General features: G+C 36.6%; 1 protein-coding gene across 1 annotated transcript; it reads right to left on the bottom strand.

The window, feature by feature from the left end:
* Positions 1–1023: 1023 nt before the first annotated feature.
* vat1l (vesicle amine transport 1-like) lies at positions 1024–26455 on the bottom strand. The gene is made up of 9 exons (XM_043245385.1): positions 25662–26455; positions 24983–25112; positions 23963–24178; positions 23565–23707; positions 21510–21613; positions 19691–19746; positions 19404–19598; positions 5375–5458; positions 1024–3953 (listed from the first exon to the last, which is right to left on the bottom strand). The coding sequence occupies exons 1-9, from the start codon at positions 25868–25870 to the stop codon at positions 3855–3857; spliced, it is 1236 nt and encodes a 411-aa protein (XP_043101320.1). The 5' UTR covers positions 25871–26455; the 3' UTR covers positions 1024–3854.
* Positions 26456–26517: the final 62 nt, after the last annotated feature.

The following is a 26517-nucleotide window of genomic DNA, read 5'->3' as shown; positions in this document are numbered from 1 at the left end:
CTTTTGTGAGTGTAGTCTGATTTGTGTAGAGTGTTTGTAGCACTCCAAAAAGAGGCACCTAGTGGTGAAGAATGAATTTGCATTTTCATTCAGACCAACAGACCATCATCATATTTCATGTTGACATTAACATAAAACAACCTGGGATTAATTTTAAAAACTACTGGTTTCAATGATTCAGAGTCGACTCCTTCTTTGAGAGACAATAACTTTCAGATTTAATTTTTGCAGGGTGTTTTCATTCACTTTAAGCAGTACATTTTATCATTATTAATAAAAGGAAGCTGTTTATTGCTATTATTATCTGAGGCCCATCAAATTATATTACAGATACAACATTTGATTTTAATAATGTTTTAGTAAAGAACATTAACATTACAATTAATAATTAACATTATTAACATTACTGCCTTACAAATATTTTTCAATATTTCACATTAGCTGTTAGTTTGAACAAATGGAACCATGCTGTGAAAAGTTTCAAAATTCAGCCTATAAAAAAAAAATATATATTGTTGAAGTATGACAGGCAACATATTGCTAAATCATGATACATAAATGGCACTCATATTTTGTAATTTGTAATGTTTACAAGCTTCAATCCCAGATTTCTTTTAAATATTCATTTTGTGGCAGATCATATATGTATTTGTTCTTTGGTTGTCAAAAGCACTTTTTCAGAAAAACATGTTAAGATTCTAGCAGAAATTTCCATTATTGCATTGACAAGAACCCCATGAGTCAAACACACTTTTATCACAGCCATATTTCAGATTTTTCAAAAACAAAACCTTCGAAAAGGCCACTGACCAAAATATTTTTAACTGAAAAGAGCAAAGTGATGCTTTGCTAATTTCCTCAGTGCCATTTGTGAATAACCTCTAGGGTTAACACTGGTGTCTGTCATGTTTTAATCAGTGTTGCCAGTTCTGCTGCAAAATATCAGGAGCCATGTGAAATGTTATGAGGTTGATGTGTGGAAAAGCATTTTAATGCTATAAAGACCATACAACACTCCCCAGAAATGCTCTGCACATTTTATTTAGATTTCATGTGTCTGCAAACTGCCACAACATAAAAGCATGTCTACACACCAAAACTACACAGCAACAATATGCTTTTGTGTATCACATGAGAAATAATGCTTAAGGCAAGTCTTTAAAGTAAACTTTAAAGAAACGTGGAAAGATACACTCATATATGTATGCCTTTCATATCATGCACTTAAAGAAACAAGCAAAAAAACACTTAATTTGTGGGAATAATTAGAGGGAGAATGGGTTCAAGGTCATTGTTGTCAGTCATTTCTGCTCATGTGTTAGTCATTCTAGTCTTGCTTGAAAGAATGGTTCATTCAAAAATGAAATGTACTCTCCATAAGGCCATCCAAGATGGAGATGAGTTTGTTTCTTTAATAAAACAGATTCTGAAAAATCTCTTGCTCACCAACGGATGCTGCAGTCAATGGGTGCCGTCAGAATCACAATCCTTACAGCTAATAAAAACATGACAATAATCCACTAGCAATCCACGCCACTCCAGACCAATTAATATCTTGTAAAGCATGTTTGTAAAAAAAAAACAAAATCCTTAAGGCATTAAGGTGTTTCCAGCTAAAATTCGAGTCCTCTCTCCGTAATATAATTAAGTAGGTTTTTAAAGTATTTTGTCCACAAGTGATGATTTAAAATTCACACCTTAATGACATATTTGTTTCTAACCAACAGCAGCTTTTCACTTCATAAGATGTTTACTGATGGACTGGAGTTTACTTGTGGATTATGTGGACTCTGACGGCACCCATTTACTGAACAGCATTCATTGGAGAGCAAGTGATCACATTTCTCCAAATCTATTCTGATTAAGAAATATATTCCTCTACACCTCGGAGGGTAAGTTATAAGCAAATTCTCTTTTTTTGGTGAACTATTCATTTAATGTAAAGAAACAACTCAAAAATGAGGAACAATGGTGAGCGCAAGCCGAGATCAATTACTACAAGACTGGTTGTTTTCTATATATATATATATTCTCTATAAAGCCAGCTAATTAATAATTTACGACGAGATGAAAAATAGCATACCTTCACATACACAAACAACTAATACAACTTGAGAACACAAGCACAATTTTCATTTCTGAGGTATATGTAAGCCAGAAAAGATTTAAAGTCATTCAACGTACTCGACATTAAAATGTCTATTTTCCACGAAATACAAAAAGAAAATCAAACACTGAGAAGCCTTCTGGTCCTTCGAGCAGATATGTGACAAAAGGCACTAAGAATTTCTTTTGTTGTTGTTGTTGGTTACTAGTTTGAAATGAAAAAGATGATGCTTGGCTTTGACCTTAACATTTACTGTTGATTTACTGAGACAGTTCATCCCAAACAAAAGCATCCGTGTCATCGTTTACTGTACGGAAAAGAGCAGCATGAACAATCGGTGAAATATCTCCATTTCTGTTCCATAAAAGAAAAAAAGTCCTGCGGGTCTGGAATGACATGAGGGTGAGTAAATGATGACAGGATTGTTATTTTGAGGTGAGCTCTTTCTTTAAGGGGCATGCATAATACTGTACGGATATATTACGTTTAGCAGGTGAACGTGATCTTTCTAAAGGCTTAAATAATTCGATCTTAGATGTACCAAGAGTAACGCAGATGCTGAGCTGAAAAACAGCGCCAGACTAAAAACACGCGACCCAAACATCACCTACACGACAACAAGAAGCCCCAGCTTTTATCTTTCTTCACCAGTCATAAACACACAGACTCACACTTTCACTCACCTCCAGAACTGGAAGGAAACATATCTCACACACACACAGAAGCACTGCAACGGTGTCCAAAATTAACCTGCCACACCTGAATAATGAACTTATGCATAAGATTTATAGTATTATTTCTATTGAATCTAAAATGCTTTTGTAAAAATCCAGTTTAAAATGGTTTTAGGCAGTCATTATTTACTCACCCTCCAAACGTGTATGACTTTCTTTCTTCTGTGGTAGATGAAAGATATTTTGAATTTTTTTTTTGTCTGTACAACAGAAATCATTCAGATTTCAACATGCTTGAAAACAGACAAAAATTAAAAAAAAAAACTAAACTTTAGAAGAAAAGTGCAGCACTCACTTTGCCAACATACTTTATTTCTTCAAAAACAGAGATTTCTGGGCCTTCATCAGATATCCGTAGCATTTTTTTATTATCAGCAAAAGAAAAAGTCATACAGGTTTGGAATGACATGAGGGTGAATGAACGACGGAGTTTTCATTTTTGGTAGTGAATAATTATTTATAGTGAGGAATTTTTCACATATGAGTTCTGGAGAAACCAAAAACAATTCCTTGATAAATTGCCCACTGAGGTAAAAGTCATTAAAGCACATCTGAAGACTTAAAGTCGCTTATATTGGGCCTACACCGTGTATTAAATTGCAGTTCCTTAAAAAGTTTTCAGCCACTGCTGTGTTTTATTTACTCGCCAAAACCAATTCTGACTTCCATTTGTCTCTTGGCAAGCATTAATTTTGGACTTGACTGCAGTCATCTGTCAATCCAATGACTGACAGGGCCAAACAAAGCAAGGCTTTCACGAAAAGGCAATTCTACAGTAACGTTTTGGTCTAAAACACTGTAACAATTCAACACCGCACTAAGAATGGCACTTCAGTCCTACATTTAACGACACACTTAGTGTTTTGGAGTATTTTTGACTGCATTGTCCAAAACAAATATACACACAAACAACAGAGCGAACACACACACACACACACACACACACGCACATACGTTTCACAATGACACGGAGCTCAGCTCAGGTTCATGATAGTCTCTGGATGAGTCTGGCTTCACTGAATGAAAGGCATTCGCTCTTTGTTGTCATTGTCTCCCTCTTGCTCCTCTTCCTCTTCACCTGCCTCACTGGTCTCTGTGCTGTCATTGGCCATCTGAAAGAGAAATCAGAGATCATTGTGTTTTCACAAGGTGCAAGAAATCTCTCACGCATGCAGCTCCTCTAGCAATTTAGAGATCACAACAACTGTGAGGATTGCCGATATCGCGTTGAACTAAAAAAAATTCAAGACTCGAATGCATCTCAATCTCTGTACATATAACTATGAAATATATGAATATCTTCAGAGAAATAAAGACAGGAAAAAGAGAGACAGAGAGCGAGAGAGACATAACTGACAACTAATAGCTGCTTCAAACCTGTATGGTGTCATATGGATCACAAAAGGAAATATTTCATTAAAATTATTATTATTTTGCAGTCCTACACAAAATAATAATTTACAATTTATTATTATTTTTGTTCATAAAATTATGGTTATTATGGTTATTATAGTTAACTTAAACTAAATAAAAACATGGTTATTACAGTTACCTGTATCTTAATTTAAAAACAGTTGTCAATGTTCTTCAAAATATCTTCTTTAGTGTTCTACCGAAGGATGGAAGTCAATTATTGGTAAATGATTACAGAATTTTCATTTTTAGTTAACTTTTACTTAAAGCGCCCCATTATTATCATCTCTCAAAAGAAAGAGTCGAGTCTGAATTATTGAAACGAGTCAATGAAAAATTCATTCAAATTCATTTTTGGTGTTAAAAGCTCACAAACACTGCTTCAAATCCGGAGGGCTTTGGAAAAATGAATTGTTCGTTCGTCATAAGTCGTTGAACAAGTAAGTTGAAAGTATATACATATTGTAAGAAAATGAAAGAGTTTTTTCACCTTGCATGTATGTCCTGAGCTATGATCAACAGTTTTGATATTAGTCGATCCTTCAAACACCTTATTCGCTTGAGGAAAAACATCTAAGACGGTAGATCAAGGCTTCTGAGCCAGAAGATCAAAATATACACAATAAAACCTTCTTCTGGGAAGGGAAGTTGGCCAGATGTTCTTCTTCATTTGCTCCTTTGAGAACTTCCCAGGTTGAAGTAAAGACACTAAAGGTAGATTTAATGAAAGCACATTGTTGTAGGCCACAATTTCCACAGAACGTCTCCTCTGAGAACGGCGTCATAAGGCGCAGTCTCCATGGAAACCGCTGAGGTGATGTCGCCCGACTCTTGGATCACTGTCATAATACCATTTTTGTTCCTTCTTTAAGTAAACAGGTGCATTATTCAAATGTGCCTTTGTGCTTCGTGAAAGATCCCTATTTTTCCTCACACAGATTTGGATACACAGAATCTAAAAAATAATAATGTTAGAAAACTGAACAATGCAACACGTTATGAAAACTAAAAAATGAAAGGGCAGCACCAATGGCTGACACGATAATTATAATGTTCTGAACATAATGTTTTCCTCGCGCGGGTCTAAATTCAAAGGCAGGTTTTAGAATGACTCACTCACCAAAGGCGTGGGAGACTTTTCCACGTCCAAAATCAGCTTCCCTATGTTTCCTCTGTCGTGGATCCTCTGCATGGCTTCCTTCACCTACAGGTTACCGAGAGCAACAAATCACACGCACACAAAACTTCATTAAGTCAAGCAAATCAAGAAGTGATGCAAATGCTCCCTATTGCCTCATGTCATGTGTGTTGTGTCACGGGCAACACTGAAGGGGGCAGCAGAGTCACAATCAGCCCAATGCATTCTGTCAACTTTCATCAAGTACATAAATATATTCTGTCAATGTTTACGCATCTCATTCTAAATCCTCATTGTCATTTCTAACCTGTTTGATTTCGTCTTCAGCAGAGTTCTCCATGAACTTACTATAAATGGAGACTACAGCTTTAAAGCCTCTAAAAATCATAAACGCGGTCCCTATGATTTGTGCACTATACTCTAACTTTATAAGTCTTCTGAAGCCTTTGTGTGAGGAACAGGATGTTATTCGATGGTAAATTTATCTTCTTCCCCCAGTATGCTGCTGCAATTAGATTTGTTCAGCGTTCAGTGAGGTTCAAAATCAGACTTTTAATGAATTATAACCTACATTTTTGTCAGTCCCTCACACCCTGAAAATGCACAAATTTTTGGATGGTTTCGTAAGTGCTATTGCATCTCGGAAAGCTTAATTGCCCTTTTTTTTTCAATTCTATGGAAAGAAATGATCTCCTTTTGTATTCTAAGAAAGAACACCATATGCTTTTGGATCACCCTAAATGCATAAATTTGCAGACTTTTTTTCAGACTGCGATTTCATCCAGTCGGCGAATATAAAACATGATCGATATTTTAAAACACATACATATTTTCATTTGTACCGTGTCTCAAAGCAAAAATATGCTTGTTCCTATGCGAGCTTGTTGTGTTCAGAAAGACCGGTCTGGTCCTCAGTCATATATGACGCCCGAGCAATAATATTTCAGACTGTGATATTTCTAATGATTTCCATCATTTTGACATAAATACATTTAATTTAACATTTCAGTAAACACTGCTAGGGATTAAAAGTGAGAAGGGGAGAATATTACATTTAAAGCGCCGAAAACAGAACATGAAGGAACATGTATATGGCGTTCATTCAAACAGACAGATAAGGATTGTTTGTAGTGCCAGTGAAGTGATTTGTTTCGGTCTTTTTAAATGTATCCCAAACCGGAAAACTCATAAAACGCTGTGGTAGTGTAAGTTCCAATTTGAAAAGTTTCAGCACTTATCCACACATTTCACAGTCTAAAATATGAAAGAAAAAAAACGATGATACTTTATAGTTAATAGCCAAATGTCAAGAAGAATATACGGTTACAAAAACAAAGAAAATGAGCAACTACCACATCATTAGTTAGGTTGGTAAAACACCTGTATGGTAGTTTTAATGAGCTTTAAGGATAAAGAGAGGCTATTTTCAGTGGTAAGACAGAGATAAAAAATTAATCACAAGGTGCAAGTTATTCCCAGGACATTACAAGGCAAATTGTACAACCAGACAGAATACACATGCACAATGTGATCATGTACGTGTTTATACTGTGCCCACAGGTTATGTGGGGGATGTACAGTATGTCCACATCTTGTAAAGTGACTGTTAACTGGATGAATCAGTAAATGAATAAACATGACAGCTGCTAGTCAGGCCCTGAGAATCGAACTGTTAACAGTCCCTGGCAATCGGCTTTCTAAAGCCAAAATACTGAAAAAGGAATAAATATCAGCATCATTTGTTGGTGATAATTCTCAATTAATTCAAAAATCTAACCCTAACCATTTAAAAGACACTTTTCATCTGTAGTCCCCTACACCAGCCCAGTGTCTTAGCCCATTGGAAACTTTATTAGTGTGCAACAGGCACACATTAGTTTTATCCTGATATCCTTCACACCTAGCGTCAACATTTGCATGTTATAAACAAAAAGTGTCTTAAGTATGTTATTGTTTTAAACAAAAAAATATTGCTAGATTGTTTAAACTATCACAGATAAAGGCCGGTGTGCCACAAGTGTCTGTTCTAGGCCCATTATCATTAACAACGCAAACTGACCGTTTTTGTGAGAGCATCGTTTGTATTCATCAACACCTTTACATAGGTGATACACCATCAAAAGAACCCGATTTCACGCTGATAGTCTGGAGAAAAAACATGCCTTCTGTCTCAAACGATTATTATCCTGTCCATCACTGTCAGCTGTACCAGCTGTCAGCCTGGCTATGCTCATCAATCTTCTGACTCACTTTACTGTCAGCTTGTAATGTAAACGTCGTAAGATTCATCCTAATACACTACTAGTAAAAACTTTGGAATAAAGTTTTTTTTTCTATGCTTTTAAAATAAGCATGAGAGTAACAAGAAATGTATTCCCCTTTCAGCATCATTACTCCAGTTTCACAAGATCACATTGGATTCATTTAAAGTTGAGCTTTGTCCCCGCGAAAATGTGCTAGTAATATTTAAACATTAGTAATATTTTTGATTTGGAAAAGTTCTTAATTATCCAAACTTTTGATCAAAAGTGTAGCACTGCCTTTATGCTTTTTATATTAGGTTAAATCAAGTATTAAGTAAAGTAAGTGATGCATAAGGCTTTCGAATCTCAGACCGCTCTGATTATTTTAAACTGCACGTTATGTAAATGTAAACGGTTCTTGCTAAGGCCTGCTAAGTATTAAATGTCTGCATTTAACTCATCCTAAAACACCTCAGCTTTAAGGCAAAGGATGAAGGGTTTTAACTTCCAGTGCCGCTGCTGTTCTGTCCATTAGGTGAGTAATAAGTCTGTGCACAGACATCATCCCAGCCACCCTCTCTTCCCATAAAACATCAAGGGTCGTTTATCCAGCCGTGTCCCTTAAAATCAGCTTCATTTCAACGGTATTGCAGATATGCGGAGGGTTTGATTGTGTCTGAATGAGTCACAGTGGCTATGCAGGGTTGGAGGCGATAAAATGCATCAGTGGAAGACTGCCTCAATACATCCCCAGAGGCACATCCAGTCACTCAGGGGTTTCAGCACAAATCTAATTTTCAAGGCCTCACAAATATTCATTTATACATCCAACTTCATAATGCTCAAATCCCATGGCTCTAAGCCAGAAGTGACCGAACTCTGGATTCTGAACACAAATTGCAGAATAAAAAGCATTTCAACTATTTTGATTAATGAAAGCCTGGTAAAGCACAGCACATTTTTGTCAGTCATATTAATTCTAATAGTTAATTGAGCCAATAAGGTCGTAACCATGTCTTAAACGCTGTGGGGAAGGAAAGAAGAACATTAAGATTAAATGTAATCGATATTAATTATTTAAATAGCATAAATGAACACATGCACCCATTTACTTTTAACCTGACACGCTGTAAACTGCTCCAAGTTCTACTAAAACAGAATGTTTTTGACAAATCAGCTGATTAAAACAATCACAAACAATCCGCACGGCGGATTGAATTGGTTTGTAACAAATAAATCCATTAAGATTTTTTTATAACCATTATACTTCCAGCTGAAATACAAGTAAAATGCCAATAAAATACGAAATTCATAATACCGCTTTCACCAGTGCATAACATTTCTAAACTAATATGTGCATTTGGATGTGTGATGGACTTCTATTTTTACTAGAGGAAGCATTATAATGGATTCTGAACTGATATTCTGGCCAAAAGCAACGCTTTGTAGGTGACATATAGCAAAAATCTGGTTACCAACCCTAAAAACGTGAAAAAGAACATGCCTTTCGATGCAAGCTTGCGAAAAAATATTCGCAAAATCGATTTCTTCGATTTGAATGGTCACATCGATAATTTTGTCATTTGATGTTAAAATATCTTTGAAAACTTTTTGTTATCCGAACAACAAACGCCAACTGGAGCGCAACAGAGCAGCAGAACGTCACATAGCATTGAAAGGATCCTCCCGTTCTGCCCTGAACTTGTTCATTATCACAGAGACAAAAGGTGACCTCAGATCAGCCTACAATGAGCTCAGGTTGGCACTGGCTTTCACCCTCTGGAATTCCCCTCCCACTCACTGAAGTCATGGGTGTCTGAGCACCCAGTGTTGAAGCCGCTTTCCTCGCTCTCAAATAGTGCGCTCGATCAAGAGTCACTGCCCTGGGATGGAAAGACTGCGCCGATCATTACGATTTTTGAAATTCACTGCTAAATGAAGTTTAATCGATTTCTAAGCCTTGTTAATATAAAGGAGGATATAAACGGCATAGGACAGCTCTGAACTCTTTTATTTTCAAGCATGAGCCACGGATCGGCCTTACATTAGCGTGTTCCCTAGTGTTATGTGCCAGTTTGAGCCTGGTGCCGCCACAGCTTGAGAGGACTATTAGTCTCTTGCCAGACACATCAGAGCGCATGCAGTCTCTGACTTTATCAGGCTCCGGCTGGCCGTTCTGTTCAGCTGTTTGAATATAATGTTCTGGATTACTCTGTAACTTTAATTAAAGGTAAAAAAAAAATCAGTAAATATTACTAATATTATAGTCTTTTCCTTAACCTATTAAAAACAGTTTCGAATAGCTATGCAGTTGCTAGGGTGTTCTGGATGGCTGCGAGAGCATTTCAGCGCTGAAGTTGCTAGGATGCTCTCGGTGGTTGCCATGTCATTGTTATGGGGTTGCTAAGGCGTTCTGGGTGGTTGCCAGTATATGGCCGCCCCAGATTATTTTAGTCCCCTAATTAACGTACCCCTATTATGGGTAATAAAAGGTTAAAAAAAATAGTTTTGAGAGTCCCCAACAACAGGTTGACATGCATGCAAGCTCAAACATAATATTATTGTCTTTATAATTTATGCATTTATTTTTACCTTATTTGCTCAATGACTCCTAAACGATTAGTTTAACTATTTATTTTTACAAAAACCAGTACTTTGAACTACACTAATCTGCAATGATTAGTCTTCCTTTTCATCATGCATGTAATGGTAAAGCACAGCGTTACCATGGAAACAGCTATTTTTAACGCTGGAAAAGCGGCATCTAGTGGCAAAGAATGAATTAGCGTTTTCATTCAGACCAAGGCAAAAAGACCAACAAGTCTTGTCAACCAGCAGCCTTAGCTGATTCTGAATAGATGTATATGTCTGCAGGTTTGAATAGGAATTTGCAATCTCATTTACTGTTTTATTTAACTTTATTATTACAAAATACTTAGGCACATCCCACTGAATCGGATTAGAATGCCATGCTTGTTCTCCCAATGTAAATCAGAGAGTGCTTTACAAAAATCAAATAATGCTTTCAGAATCAAAGTACTGCCTGTCCTCAACCCACGAGATCAGCACAGAGGAATCTGTAGGGCTTTCAAGAAGCCTTTGATTAGAAAGAAATTAAAGAGTGTATAGACTCCCAACACTCAGAGGTCTACTTTTAATCAGTTTATGGAGAGGTCTTTGTTCCACTCCAAGAAAACAAAGTTTGCACTAAGAGCTGCTACACTGTTATATGCAATAAAAAAATAAATACTGCTAGCTTTGTTGATATATATATTGTGGGATTTTTAAAATGGCAGATAAAAATCATGTCATATGACAATTAAATGTGAAATACTTTCTGTAGGCTAATGGGAATGTTTTATAAAGATGCAAAAATATATCTTGTATGCTGCAATGGTGCAAAATCAATACTGTAAAACCATTAATCACAGATGCAAGTGCTTCCTTTTTAAACACTGTCATGGCACTATCCTCGTGAAATATAATAAAGAGATTCAAATATTTTTATAGCAATTTTTACGAGACGGAAATTTGCTGCCGCCGAAATCCTTAGAGATAAAAATATTCAAAGGACAGCCTACACAATAGTATCCTGAACATTTCCTCTGAAAACCGAAATCTCTATTAAAAATCCATTAAGACTCAATAATCCACTCAGATTTAGTCATTCAGCCATATAAAACCACTATTATTACACTTACTGAAAAATATAGACCACAGGAGGAGTAAAAGCTATTTGCAACAAGTACGCCCTTTAAGCACTGGGGCGTATTCTGAGACAATCTGGCGAAGAAAATAGACTAAATAATGTCAAGGGGAAAAGAAATATCGCATGCTAATATTGTTTTGAGGACGCTGGGGTATTATTACGTTGCAAACTGCATCAGGCTCCTTGATGAGAGATTGTCACTCTGCAAAATGAAGAACGCAGCAGCATCAAAAGTGCTGATGAATACCCAAGGATTCCGCTTGATGCGAAGGATGAAAAATGATCACACTAAACCATCAACATCTTCAGTACCTCAAGATCGCCGTCTTCAGTGAACACAAAAGACTGCTCTTTTCCATACAACAGAAATGGAGAGAAAGCCATAAATGTAAACAGTATGCATTTTAAATAATTACATTCGCACAAGTATCATAAACGATCAAAATCCAAAAATGCAGAAGGTACGATTTGACATAAAACTGATAATTCATGAGTAATTTTGATAAAATAAGGTTGTTCTGTCAGCTACAACATCGTATCCTTTCAAATTTTGTATTTAGATGAAGCACCTGCGTCCTCAAAATAATGTTGAAACCAGTTTTTTAATGCAACATTTTCTACTGTGAGTCATTTTCTTTTAAAAAAAAGTGTTATGGTCACTTTTTAACCCTTTTAAGTTATGAGCCTGCAGTCACATGCTGTGTTTAGTTTCAGAAAATAAGTCTGTCTTAAATATCCCATAATTCTAACACTACGATCCTAAAAACCTGTAAATGGTTTAACCCTTTAAATTCCTCTTTTGTCTTATTTTCCATGGTTTAAATCTTCTTTTCTGGGTTTACCCTATAGACTCTTCTTTTTCCGTGTTTAACCCTATAAACTGCTATGATGCATTAAGCTTTTGAGAAGTTTTTTTTTAGCAACTTTACTTGTGCATTTTTCAATTATCTTTGTATTACATAGCATTAGACGTTTTGGTCCTCACAATAAAAACAAAATAGATATTTGATCATAAAGTTAAGCATTTTAAATATGAGATATAAAGTGACGACTGACATACACATTGTATGTAGCGTTCTGCATTCTGAAAAGATTTGCATTACAAGCTAGCAGAATTTCATTAAATGCACCAAATTGAATATTTTTGCTGTGTTTTGTCTCTAACTAAAGCCATGGTCTCAAAACAATATCAACTTTGATACTCAACACAAACACATGCAAACCTTTATCTATTTATTTTATTTTTTCACATAAGGGGTGATATGGTGCAATTATTTTCTTTGTAGGCTTACAAGCTGTCTGTGCATTTATAAAATTCATAAAGTCGCAAAGATTTGCATAACACCGCCCAAATGTTTCCCCAAAGAAATGATGGCCAATCAGAGCACACCTGATTTTTCAAAAAGATGACCTTTGTAAAAATCGAAGCGTGGAAAATATAGTGTTTTTGAATCTTAAACCACGTAAACCCTTTACATTTCACCTAATACACAAAATCTTTAGCATAGTCACACAGCCCCTTTAATATTTTGTCAAGGTTCTATAAACTATTTGATTAAAAATGTTTTTTCTGGCTATTTCTGAATGCAAATAAGAACCAGGTTAATCCAGCATCTTAAACCAAATTACAAATTAAAAGGCAAACCCCAGATAACAAAACATGTATGAATTAAGGGTTAAAAGAGATTCATAAAGTCTGAAAGCAACTTAAATTCATAATAACTGAAGAATCCAGCTGTAGCCTTGAGCAAAGAACATCCTTTATCTGCTGTGAAGATGCTGTAATGTGCTTAACAACAAGCTGCTTTATATGTGTGTGGGTGGCTTAGACTTTACAGTATGCAAAAACAGATCCTTTTTGTGCTCGTTCAAACCGTGTACAAATGATTAAGTCCTTCTTTCTTGTTTTATGCATCACACTATACTCTCCGGAGCAAATGCTCACTTAGCCATGCAGAATGAGGAGCTAATTGGCCAAAGCCCACAGGCACAGACCAATTAAGCAAACGTCCAGCATGCCTGTCAAGCATCATGCTTCGAGATACAGCTCCGCCGTTCCTTTCCACAGGCCTCAGGTCAGTGCTGATCTGAACGTCGCTGCATCTGACTCGAAGTGACTGCCAAGCCACTCTTCTGCCAGGTCACCAGACACCGGTGCAGAGCAGGCCCCTGGTTACCACGACAACAGTGCAACGTGCGGTGTGATTGAGAAGAAAATGTCACAGAGAGGGAGAGCAGCCAATGAGGTCTGCTGCGGTCACTGACGTGGGACAGCACTACATGCTGAAGTAGAGCTCAAATGAGCATGAATGGAGCACTTTACGGCCAGTGTTCCCGAAGAAAAGGTGCTTGAGATAGTGATTAGGGAAAATGTCTCAATTAGTGCGATTACATGGGTAAATCTCACCAAACCTCTTAAAAACATGGATGGGTCATATTTCAGCTTCAAATCAAAATAAAAAGAAGCGTGGTGCTGTTTGGTCAATTTTTTTTAAGTTTGCATTTCATTTATTCACGACTTTTGTGGTCTGTGAGTATCTGATCATATGTGGTGTGAGCATTTGATCAGAAAAGCACGGAAATAATTTGAGTTTAAACGGTCTACACTGATTGGACTAAAAAAAAAAGTGTGCATTTTATTGATTTTATTTTACTGCATTAAAATGGTACAAAACTTGGCGACTTTGTTTCAACTGCTATGTAAATAAATAAATAAATAACTGAGATTCAAAAAGTCTGAGGCTAAAAAGTCTTAGAAAGGAAAAGAGTGCTTAAAAATAATTGATAAGAAAGAATGTCTCAATTAGTGTGATTACTTTGGCCAATCTTAACAAATCATATTTCAGTGGCAAATTAGATTTTTTGAGGAAAGAAATGACTGTCATAGGAACTGTTATGGTGGAGAGGGGCATTATTATTATTATTATTATGTCTAAAGAATTTAAATAGCTTTAAATCATTGCTAAAAAATAGAAAAAATAAAAATAAATACAAAATATGAAAATAATACACGCCATATAAATCTTGATGAAGTGAGAAATCATCTGAGATTTAATAAACATGAAATTCAGATAAACACGGTCCTTGTCAGCTGTACAATGTGTGAGGAAAAAGTCAATAAAAACGGAGTTTCGGCCAAGTAAGAGCTCTAAGCATTTTTAATGTTCGATTTCACATCAGGAAAGCCATCTTTACATCATGCCGAAGGGGAGCCAGCAGCTTGAACTGTAAACACATAATGAGATTCTGGTCCCTCCTGCTGTGTGCTGACAACATTACTGTCTGCCGAACAAGAATCAGGCCCATTCAGACTGAGGACACGTGCCCCCTCAGATTTTTACAGCCAATGGATTTTAATTGCAAAAAATGTCAAAGCTGCTGCCGTCCATAAAATGAACTTCACAGGTGCCTCTTTTGAAAAAGAAAAAGGTGTATAATGCTCCCGGTTTGCCATCTGCGCTCATCCTCAGGTCACTTATTTGTTGCCTCTCTATTCTTCTCTTTTTCTCATTACGAAGCTGTTTCTTTCCCTCCTCCTCCTCCCTTATTTTCGTTCCCACCGCTTTTCATTCGTTTTGTCTCCCTCCATCCTCCTCTCTTTCTCTCATTATCAAGTGGGAAGTGTCAGTCTGTGATTAGGGCCACGCATGTTGTGTCTTTTGTGTTGTATCTAATCACCTGACACTGGCTGAGAAGGATCTAACTGCTCTACAATCACCCATCTCGAGCTTTAAAGCGGCCATCTGTATTGCCTAAAGCACAGGACATGCAGTAAAATCTCAAGCAAACTGCTATAATGTAACAGAGAACATTTTCAATTAACCCAAAGGCTCTTGTTGTTTTGTTCCAAGAGTGCTGTTGGCGGAAAAAACAGCGGTGAAATTAAAGTCTTAATAATCTCAGAATATAGAGTCAAAAGTCAAAAAATATTAACTTTATTCTCTAAATATTACATTGCGATCTCACTATGATATGACTTTATTCTTGTAATTGTTACTTTATTCTCAAAACCTTATGTTTAATTTCTTTATTCTCTATTCTTACACTGCTTCACTGCTTGATTCTGAAAAAAGATACCTTTAGATGTTCCCTCACGTTTATTTGGTCCTAAGAGTTTAAAGGTTTAAATCAGAGGCACTGCAGCCATCTGTCACAACAAAGAGCCACAAAATTATATTTATTGTTTGAATTTCTGCCAAAAGAAATTGAAAGCTGAAACTCTGTTAAAGTAACCTGCTCTGTCGTGTCTCTCAGTGCATTTCCTCTTTGCTCCACAATGTATTTTTCACTGATGTGTTGGTTTGAATTGCAATGGCTTGTCAGACATAGCAACAGTTACGAAGGAGGGCAGGTCTTTGTGAAGTGTCTCACAATTGCGAACTGGCAACTGCAAATTATAAAGTCCAATTCTGAGAGGGGAAAAACATTGATATTCTCTGAATTGCTATTTTACATCTCACAACTGTGACTTTATTTCTCATGCAACTGCGAGTTAAGTCAGAATTGCAAGATACAACATATTGGACTTTTTCCACCATAGAACTGGACTTTATAATTTGCAATTGTGAGTTTATATCTTAGGAAGTGCGAGAAAATGATTTGTCAGAATGATGAATCGGAATTATGAAATACAAGTTTGCGAGATAAAAACAAACAATTACCTTTTTATTATTCAAAAACAAGCTTCTATAGCTCGGGTAAAAAAAATGCAATTTGCCAAAAAAAAATATACTTTCAATAGCGTCAGCATCAATGTTTTATGAAGTATGATGTCTAGCATGCCTTTCACAAATCAACATTCTCTGCATCTGCGGCAGCTGGACATGCTAATGTTACCCGTACCCTGCTTTGAAGTCTCTCCAAAAGATCACAGCTGACAAACAGAATTACAGGTGTGCCCTGCATAATGAGCTCGCGATTGTTTAAAATTAGCATTTAGAAGAACACAATTATTTCCCCATACTCACATAACAAGCTTGAAACTACAAACAACTTTTTAATACGTTTTAATTGATGTGTGCTGTAATGAATGTATATGCAATTGAACTGTGACAAAGGAAGACCCCCAAAAAGTCCTAATTTATATATATTGGAAATTTAGTATAACGAGATTTCTAAATTCCGATTCAATTCTAGATGGTGCCTACTTGTTGGGTAGGACTACTTATTTTGGACTTATGTTACTTTTGCATGTTTTTTGAGTTATGAAACAAATAAAATATAATATTACGTATATTGTTTTGTTAAAACTACACCTATGATATTCAGACTAAAAACTAATCAGGCCTGCAGTGTTTCCTCCAGGCTCCAGCACAGCACTAAAAACATCCGTCAATGATGCATTCTAGTGCTGACAGCCGGCAATTTCCCCCCAAAAGCCAGGTAGGAAAACATAAAAACTGAATTTGATTAGACACGCAAAAATGCAACGAATGCAGTAATATCCACAAATTCAAAAGTGTGACACATGCTCTCGGTTGATGCAATCAATGGATGTAATGTAAACGCTGCACTCAACCAGCTGCATGGAAACACTGGCGGAAATGTGCAAAATCGTTCAGAGAGAGAGTGAGTCACAGCACGCAGAGATCCATGCAGATGACAGCTATTAAAGCCTACTGTAGAGTTAAGTCTAGCATAGCAAAATTGCACGTGAGGAAGAGTATTGTTGCTCAGAATATGTGCTTGGCTGTGATTCAGCCATAAGCAAAGCAAAAAAGCGGATCTGAAGTGTTGATGCTATCGGTTTTATACTACTGTTCAATAAGCAAGCTTATACTGTATCTGCATGTACACTGTTGACCCTAACATCAACCTCTAACTCTAACTTCAATTATTCTTTATTTAGTTTATGTGTATTATTCTTTTGCAGTCTAATGTGTGGTTCTGGTTCGTTTCATTCTTTATGCACTATGTTATAACACATATTTAATGACTAAAACTCAAGCCATATTCTTTTTCATTGGATAAAATTAATGTAGGTAAAATGAATCCCATTCCAAAGCAGGACAGGCTTTAATTCTCTATGACGACTCGCTTGATTTGATTTACTCACCAAATCCCTTTTTTTCCTCGCATTGGGCACTTTGCCGAGTGTTAATTTTGAACACTGTCAGCTTCGATTCGAGGTTTCATATGGACTGCAATACTATAAGAAACAAATTTAATTTCTTTAAGTGTTCGAAGACTAATCGGATGATCTGTATATTTTTATGCAAAAAAGATTCATTATTTGGTTAGTTAGATCCAATAATTTGCAAAAAAAAAAAAAAAAAAAAAAGTCTGTAATATTAAATATTAAATACTAAATATTATTAAAATGCACAACATCTCTTTTCTATGTGAATATATTTTAAAATGTAATTTTCAGCATCACTGCTCCAGTCTTCAGCGTCACACGATCCTTCAGAAATTATTCTAATATATCTTGCTGCTAATATATCTTGCTTGCTTGCTGCATTTCTTACTATTATTACCAGTTGTTGAAACCACGATACATTTTCAGGGTTCAGATGTACAGCATTTATTTGAAATTGGACTTTTTACTGTCATTTCCGATCAGTTTAAAGTATTAAATGGAAAGGTGAAACATGAGAGGAATTAATAAAAGCTATAGCGCTGACAGAACGAAGGGAAACAGCAGCAAGTGTATTTTCCTCCTTGCACTAAAACTTAGCACAGTATAAAGCAGTATACGTGGTTTCAAAGGAAAAGTAATTTACTGCTGCATAAATTGAGAAGCAAAATGTGCCACCGCACCACACAGGAAATCACAGAGTTATTCGTCATTTTCGAAATTAATAATGCAGCGATCACTCCATGTGCTATCAATCAACTCTACGAGGCTTCTGCGACGTGAATGAAGCGTATCACACACTGCTCTGTAAAACACAGGCAGGTTTGGTCGCGGGCTGCGCTGCTCTGTCGGGCTTCACAGAGGGAGGAGAACAGAACGTCACAAACCAGCCATAATCAAAGCAAAAAGATGCACCAGAGCCGGACTGTCCACCTGTCATCTTATGGTACGAGACAGCAGCTGATTGCACGCAGGAATGGAGGTCGGCACGCGTCTTACTTTTAAAAAAAACTTAAAAGGCAAGCTTTCAAAGGGCTTTAAGCAAATCACTTTTCAGGGATTCAGAGGAGGTACATTTATTGCTTGACTGAAGACAGAAATCCATAGTGAAATCACACTGACAAGCCGAGCACAAAGAAATGAAAGTAAATATAAAATGAGTAACTGTGTTGAATTGAGAAATGAAATTAAAGTTAACATTGAGGCAAAACTGACTAAATTTAATCACAGTATTTTGAGTTATCTATAGATTTCATACTGTAGAGATTCCACCATATATATATATATATATATATATATATATATATATATATATATATATATATATATATATATATCAGTTCTAAAAGTAAAATACGCATGTAAAGATACACTACCAGTCTCTTATGTTCACAAGGCTTTATTTATCTTAAAATAATATTTAAAAATATTTTTTAGAATTTAAAGAACTGTTTTCAATTTGAACATATTTTAAAATCTAACTGGTTCCTGTGATGCAAAGCTGAATTTTCAGCATCATTAATCCAGCCTTCATATGTCTCATATATATGCTGATTTGGTGTTATTATCAATGTAGAAATTAGTTATTGCTTAGTATTTTAGTGGATATCATCAGCATTTCAAAGTTTGGGGTAAGTAAGATTTAAAAAGAAAGAAAGAAAGAAAGAAACTAAAGGATTCATGTTACATAAGATGTCTACATAATGCTACAAATTTCTATTTCAAATAAATAGTATTATATTGTATCATCTAATCATCAAAATAACCCTAAGGCATTTTATTATTTTATTAGAAAATGTATTTGTATTTATTATAATTGTAAGTTTTAATAATATTTCACATTATTACATTTTTCTTATTATATTGTGGATCAAATAAAGGCAGCCAAAGTGAGCATAAGACATGTATGGTGGAGTACGATTTGTTTATATATTTCAGAAGTTGGCAGAAACTTTGATTGCTTTTGAAAGCGCCGACTCTCACCTCCTCAAGCGCCCATAAAGAATCAACAACAGGCTTGATCTTCTTTTGGTCGAAAAGGGAAAGAAGTTTCTGCACCGCTGTCTTGACTTGGCTGCACCCTCCCTGCTTGAAGAGGAGGTTCAGGAGCGAGAATCCGGCTATGACTTTATTCTCCTCGTAGAGTTTGATAGGGTTCACCTTCTCAACCTGCCACCACTTGTGATAAAAAAAGAGCAACGCTTGTAACGGACCACCAGAATGGTCAACGCTTAAGATCTCATGGAAAACGGACATCAAACTCTACTCACAGATTTAGCAAAACTGAAGAAACTTTTCGTCTCTCCGGTCACCATGTTTGACGAACCTGAAAATACGTTCACAAAGAAAAAAAATTATACCGTGTATATTTTTCAGAAGCTATTTAATGGTGATTTAAAAACGTTTTGCTTTATGTTGAGTATCATATCGTCTGATAGCATGATATAGGAGAATATGGAGCTCATACTTCAGGAAGAAAAACATTTCAGTTCTATTCAAACTGAGCAACAATGTGACACTTATGGCCAAAAAGTAAGATAAAACTCTGATAGCATTTGTGAAGTAAATCGATGAGATCTTCATAGTAGTCTACTTGCATAAAATGCTTTTAACATCTGTGAATCATTCAAAACAAGCCCAACAAACCTGACACAACACTTTTGGTTCAACCAGTCTATCAAGCTGTATCTTAACCAGTGGCAGATGGGGAGTGATCAGAAAACATGTTTAAAAACAAATGATCAGTTTTGCAGATGCAAGCGGCTCAGAAATGACTCGTTACATTTTAATGGACATAAAATGTTAAAAGATACACAGTACAAACTTGGCATATGAAGCAATAAAACATGGCACTATTACAGCAATGCCAAATGGCTCTCTTATTAATGGGCTCCATCCAGAATTATGATGACTGATTCATTCATTTGGCAGTAATGTATTCTTAAACCAAAATTTTACATTATCTCTGCTCTGTGGTGTCCCTCCTAATTAAATATTCCTAATGGACCAGAAAGCTAAGGGAATTGAAGTAATTAAAGTTGCAGGCATTATCTTTCATGTGAATTATGCGATTAACCTCAATTTGCTGTTAGCCAGCTAAAATGTGAAACCCTTGTGTGTCTAGTGACTGCTTTTAAATGAGGGTCAAGAGGTCACGGGTGGACCTTTCAGTGGATTCTTTCAATCCATCGCATGATGCAATAGTTACAAAAAAAAAACCCTGAAAGGTCTTTTATGATAGGTCGCAGTTTACAGAATGCAAATAAGTGTACAAATGTGTTATATTTTGTTTATTCAAGCCTCTGAAAAACCTTAAATATAGTGCATGAGGCAAAAGGAACCCCCTGTGAAAAAGAACTGCACTTGATTGCAATGAACGTGCACTTCAAATAATAGAAAATATGTATTTTTAAAATATTCTACTTGCAGAGAATATAACATTAATGAATATAAGGTCACTTATATTCTACAATACTATTCCATTCTATGGCTGCGGCTGAAAGCTTAGGCGGCTGACTTGCTGCCTTATGTAAAAAGTATTTGCGTATGATTTTACCTGTACTCTTATTTAATATTGCGTTTTTATATTACATAAGTATTACATAAGATAACCGTAAGTTAAATGTAAACGTTATAATTGAAATGACATAAATAGAAATGACGTTTGAATATTTCGGTTTACCATAAATATTTGTCAGTACATTTAAACCATATTTCTATATGAAACTACATATAACTTGTACTTGCATTCTACTTAAGCAGGTCAAAACTCTACCTTTCAACTAACTAAATCTAATATAAACATAGTAAAGTAAATTTGAATTCAATTTTAACTCAAATTTTATTCAATTTTTACATTCAGTTGCACTTATATATATTCCTATATACCTAAAGTATGCTAATTTGTCATTTATACCACTTTTAGACCACTTTTTTTCCCTTTCCGGCGCTTTACAGCTTATAATGACTAATTATTTTTACTTGTTAAAGATTGCAGAATTTTCATTTTGTATGCATTTTTTTCCCCATCCTTAAAATGATTAATTAATTTCAGCTTTATGTAAATGCTCTTCATCTGTTTGTACCAACCATACAGGATGTACGTTCCCATGGGCTTGAGCAGAGTTAGGCCTTTTCCTGTGTTCTCTCCACACAAACAGTCCAGTACGATATCTACTCCATCTGGAGATATCCTGAAGGAGAAAAGAGACATCATTAACCGTATTGCTGCTCTAAGCACCGGTAGGTAAATGGGGGACATATTAATAATGCCCTAAACTTTTTCGGTGTCTCCACTGATAAGGAATGAGAGGAACATGGGCTCTAACGCATTCCTGACCTCACGGTTCTTGGACCGCCTGCAAGGCTTAACCGTTAGGAGGTCTTGTGATGCCCTGGGTCCTGCCTATTGTGGAAGAGAGACCAACTCGAGAGCAATTTAATTTTGCTTTGCCCCTGATCCTGAGAGGAATGTGGAACCACGGAGATGAAAAGAGTCCTAATCTCCTCCCTCATACTCAATTTACGTGAATTAGTCTGACCGTAAACATGCACCGGGAACAAATCCCTTCAATAAAACATATTTTGATATAACAAAAAGTGCAAAGCACTACAATAGTTTTCTGAACAAGATCAAGGTGATAATATGTTGCTGTTTTGTATGTTAAGAATTAGCATGGTATTTTACCATAAACTGCACAATGTTCTTGATTTTAAAGAAAACCAATAATAATGGACAGAATATGCTGTCCATACAAATATACAAATGAGATCCCTAATAGGAATCCTCTACAAAATAATAACAATGTTTTCTCCACTTCAGCACCTTTTTTGGCTTTGTTATACACCCAGTACAAAATCATTTAATCAAAATCTTTTTTTTTCTTGCATAAAACTTACAAAAAGCATCAAACACTGCAATTCTAGATGCTGTCATGTATACTGGAGCAACTGTATTACAATTAATTACCATCAATAATTTTCTTAATATTTAAATTTAAATTTCACAAATTGTATTTTGCCTTTCTGCACCATGGTTACACATAACATTTTCTGACCATAAACATGCACTAATATTAAATCACTTGTAAAAACAACAAAAAGCATGAAGTATTACTATTCTAGACCACGTTTTTTGTATTTTAGAATTACCAGGGTATTTTGTCCATCTCTGTACCATGGTCTTGCTTACATTTTTATTTGTATTTTTATTTATTTATTTATTGTTCGTTTGTAAGGGAAATTTGTTGCAGTTGGCTTTGAGTCGCTGCACATGCCTTAGTCTGATCAAATCACTTCAATTAAATATATATTTCGCTAGAATAACGCTAAAATATTAAGTGCTATTATGCTAAACAGAGATTATATCTTGCTGTCATTTTGTATTTTATAATTACCACAACATTTCTTACCATTTCTGCCCCATGATGTTTTAGTGTAAGTGAAACCAATAAAGCAAGAAAGAAAGAAAATGCGCTTAAAAGTACAAACGAGAAGCAGTTTTTCAGATAACATCCATTAAATCTCTAAATGTTTAAACATTAAATGTTTTTGTTGCGGTTGGCTCTGACTCTGAGTCACATTTTCCAGCTTTACCCGAGCATAAGCGTGCACCAAAATCAATAAAACATTTATTTTGCGTGAATAAAATCAATCACTACCATTCGAGGCACCAAAGAATACACCATCACGCTGCCGCTTTTGTTTTGCGTTTTAGAATAACCCTAAAACTTTCAACACTGCTGCGCTACTTTTTGTTTTGTTTTTGCGAAGATAAAACCAAAATTAGCAAGCAATGCTAAGTTAAATCCCCCATAGGACACCATCCCTTCAGCCTCCTGCGAATTAATGTGGCGGTGGGCTCAGAATGAGTCAGTTGCAGCATATTTTCTGTCTTTGTGTCTCTGTTCAGAAGGACGTACAGGTGCCCCTCCCCATACTACAACACACTACTTTCCCATCTGCTGGGTGTTGCCATGGGGACTGGAGCCACGCAGGTCTAGAGGAAGTACTGGTGACGTCTGCATTCTCAGACTTGCACTGGCCTCCCAGTATGACTCATTTTTATACTCTCATCATCTAACCGATTCCGTTTCCCTACGCGAGACACTTCCACGTGACGACAACAACAGCGTCTGTGCTTACTTTTTGACTTCTGGAACATAGTCGATGTTCCTGTCAAACAGATGAGCGACCGAATGCTTTATGGCTTCGTGTTTGAAGGGAGAGGCGGTCCCGAACACAGTGACGTTCGGGACGGTGGAACAAAGTTGAGCGACCGCTTGACCCTGATGTGGAAACAGGAGAGAAACGGAACAAAACGCGATTAGCATTCACCAGGACTCATTTGGATCACATTCCACCGAAAAAGCCAAATAATTAAGCTGTTTTGAGTTTCATCTGTCAAACATGGAAAGCTGAATATCAGTGCGGGATCAGATGCGCGCTTGCGCATTTTTCTATGAGCTAAAATAAACACGAGTTTAATATCTGCGACTTCAAAGTTCCTTTACTAAACCTTTCCCTCAAAGCAACAGACTTACCACCGCACCTCCTGCGGAGTGGACTAATACAGACATCCCCTCCCGGAGATTGGCCACTTCAAACAGCATCATGTAGGCAGCCACGAAGTTCATCGAGAAGGCAGCCGCCTCTGGGAACGTCATGTCGTCTGGGATCTTGTGCACGAAATCCAGCGGTGTGCACACCACCTCTGCCCAAGCACTGTAGTTAACAAAGGCCATCACTCTGTCACCTATCTGAGAGGAGGCAAAACATGTCCTTAGGGAGGGAGCACATCGAAAACACGAGTTTATTTTCCATTGAAACCGATTTGAAGAAGCGCAGCATTACGTCACTTGCTCATCAATGGATGCTCTGCAGTGAATGGGTGCCGTCAGAGTCTAAACAGCTGATAAAAAAAAAACACAACTCCAGCTCCGTCGATTATCATCTTGTGAAGTGAAAAGCTGTGCGTTTGTAACGAAGAAGTTCATGATTAAAAAATTAATAATTTCAAACTTTGCTTCCGGCTGAAATGCACATCCTCTATCCATCATATTGCTTTCTACAGAGAAAAGGCTGTATCGTCTCATAAAGTGGGGGTTGAAATATGCAAAGATCAAGCAAGAAAAACAGTCCGAAACAGTTCTAATCAAATGAGAAGACAAAAGGGGATGGACTTTTTCACTAGAGGATTTTTTAATGGATTCTGGCCCCAGTTATTTTGTAGTTTATTAAAATGTTGGAGTTTTCTGCTTTATAATGTGTTATCTGGTGGCCTGGAGTCATGTGGATAACTTATGCATTATCGTGATGGTTTTCATCCGGTCTCATGCCGACGGCACCCATTCACTGCAATAGATCTACCGGTGAGCAAGTGAACTCATCCACATCTTGGAAGGCTTTTGGGTGCGAGCGCTTTTACTGATGCGTGAACTATTCCTTCAAACTCTGACTTTTTTCACTTCAAACTTTTTTATGAAAGCTTAGATATAGTACTAACCATTTCCCCGAATAAGTCACAACCAAGACGTCAGCATTAAAAACATTTCTGCACATACCTCAAAGCCTTTGGTGTTTTCTCCCACAGACTCCACAATCCCAGAGCACTCAAATCCAGGCACGAGAGGCGTTTTTGGAGGATTATCAATATTTCCTTGACGTACCATCAGATCAAGAAAGTTCAGCCCACTGTAAAATCAAACGTCAGGATAACGTAGCTAACGGGTTACTTAACTGTAGTTCATTTCAACCATAAATCATTCTCCTAATTTTATCAAATTGACAATACGCAACATTTTCACAGCTTTATAATAGCCACCAATCCACGCATTTACACGCTATTACTAAAGTTTAAACGTCCCAAGAGCAATATCCTGGATGTGGCACAAAATAACCCGTTTTGTTTCTATAATTTAATAGTCATAACCCAAAGTAAACATTAAAAATAATATCCTTTCACGGTATGGTTTAAAACCTCTGCAGTGTACGCTGAAGAGCTAACAGAACAGGTACAGGGTTTTTTTCCTGATTAATTAATTACAACAGAATCTAACATCCATATCATTCCTATCCTGAACTGTTTTGAATCCTAAATAAAACGACTGGTAGGGATTTCGTGGAGACACCTGTTCTTCTCGCGGCAACATGTTGCTGCTGTTTCCAGTCGCGCGAAGTCTCAGACGCGCCACATCACGGATGAAAAAGATTCAACAAACGACTGTAAAACGAAATATTTACCAAGCTTTCACGCGGATCTTGACTTCTCCTTCTTGAGGCTCCGGCATTGGTTTCTTGGTGACTTTGAGTTTGTTTAGACCGCCAAAGCCCGTCAGCACCACAGCCCGCATTTCTTTTGAATCCACGACCGCGGAAACGGGATTGTCCGGCTCCTTCTGGTCTATCATTTGCTCGGTCTCTTCAGCAATCTCGGTCCCTTCCTTTGCCATGTCTGAAGATAATGTGAACAGCCTAACGGTCTGCCGAAGCCCTCCTGGAGACTGCGCTCTCAGTGCTGCTCCTGCGGCACCATCAACTAGCGGTGTCCGATTCTTCAACGAGTCGTTCTTTCGAACCGCTCATCCGAACCGATTCGCACGACATTTTTAAATCACTAGACTTTTATAATGTAATTGACTCGAAAATACGGTTTCTTAAGTAAACAGTTTTAAAGCTCGTCTATATGCCACACACACACACACACACACATATATATATATATATATATATATATATATAGGGACTTCTCACGTAACCACTAAGGCGAACTGTCCGAACGAACCGATTCGCTAATGAATCTGATTGAATGCTTTCATCTACGCTGGAAAGCAGAACATCATGTGTCACGTACGGTATCCAAATAAGCTACAATACCGTAAAACTAGTAATAGCTTGCATAAAAAACTGATGCACAAATATTCATGAAGTAGTTCTATAGTATATAGTATAGTCACTGTATTAACTGGCAATACAATTCAAAATAATACTGGTGAATTGCGAAATGCGTTTAAACCCCATAAAATGACATCTAGTGGTTAAAATGGTTTCTGTAGAACCTACTGGTGCATTGGGTTATTTAAAAAAACATAAGCATTGA

Source organism: Puntigrus tetrazona, chromosome 7 (assembly GCF_018831695.1).
Source record: "Puntigrus tetrazona isolate hp1 chromosome 7, ASM1883169v1, whole genome shotgun sequence".
NCBI classification, from domain to species: Eukaryota; Metazoa; Chordata; class Actinopteri; order Cypriniformes; family Cyprinidae; genus Puntigrus; species Puntigrus tetrazona.
The sequence above is the reverse complement of the archived record's forward strand: the minus strand, read 5'-3'. Positions and strand labels throughout refer to the sequence as shown.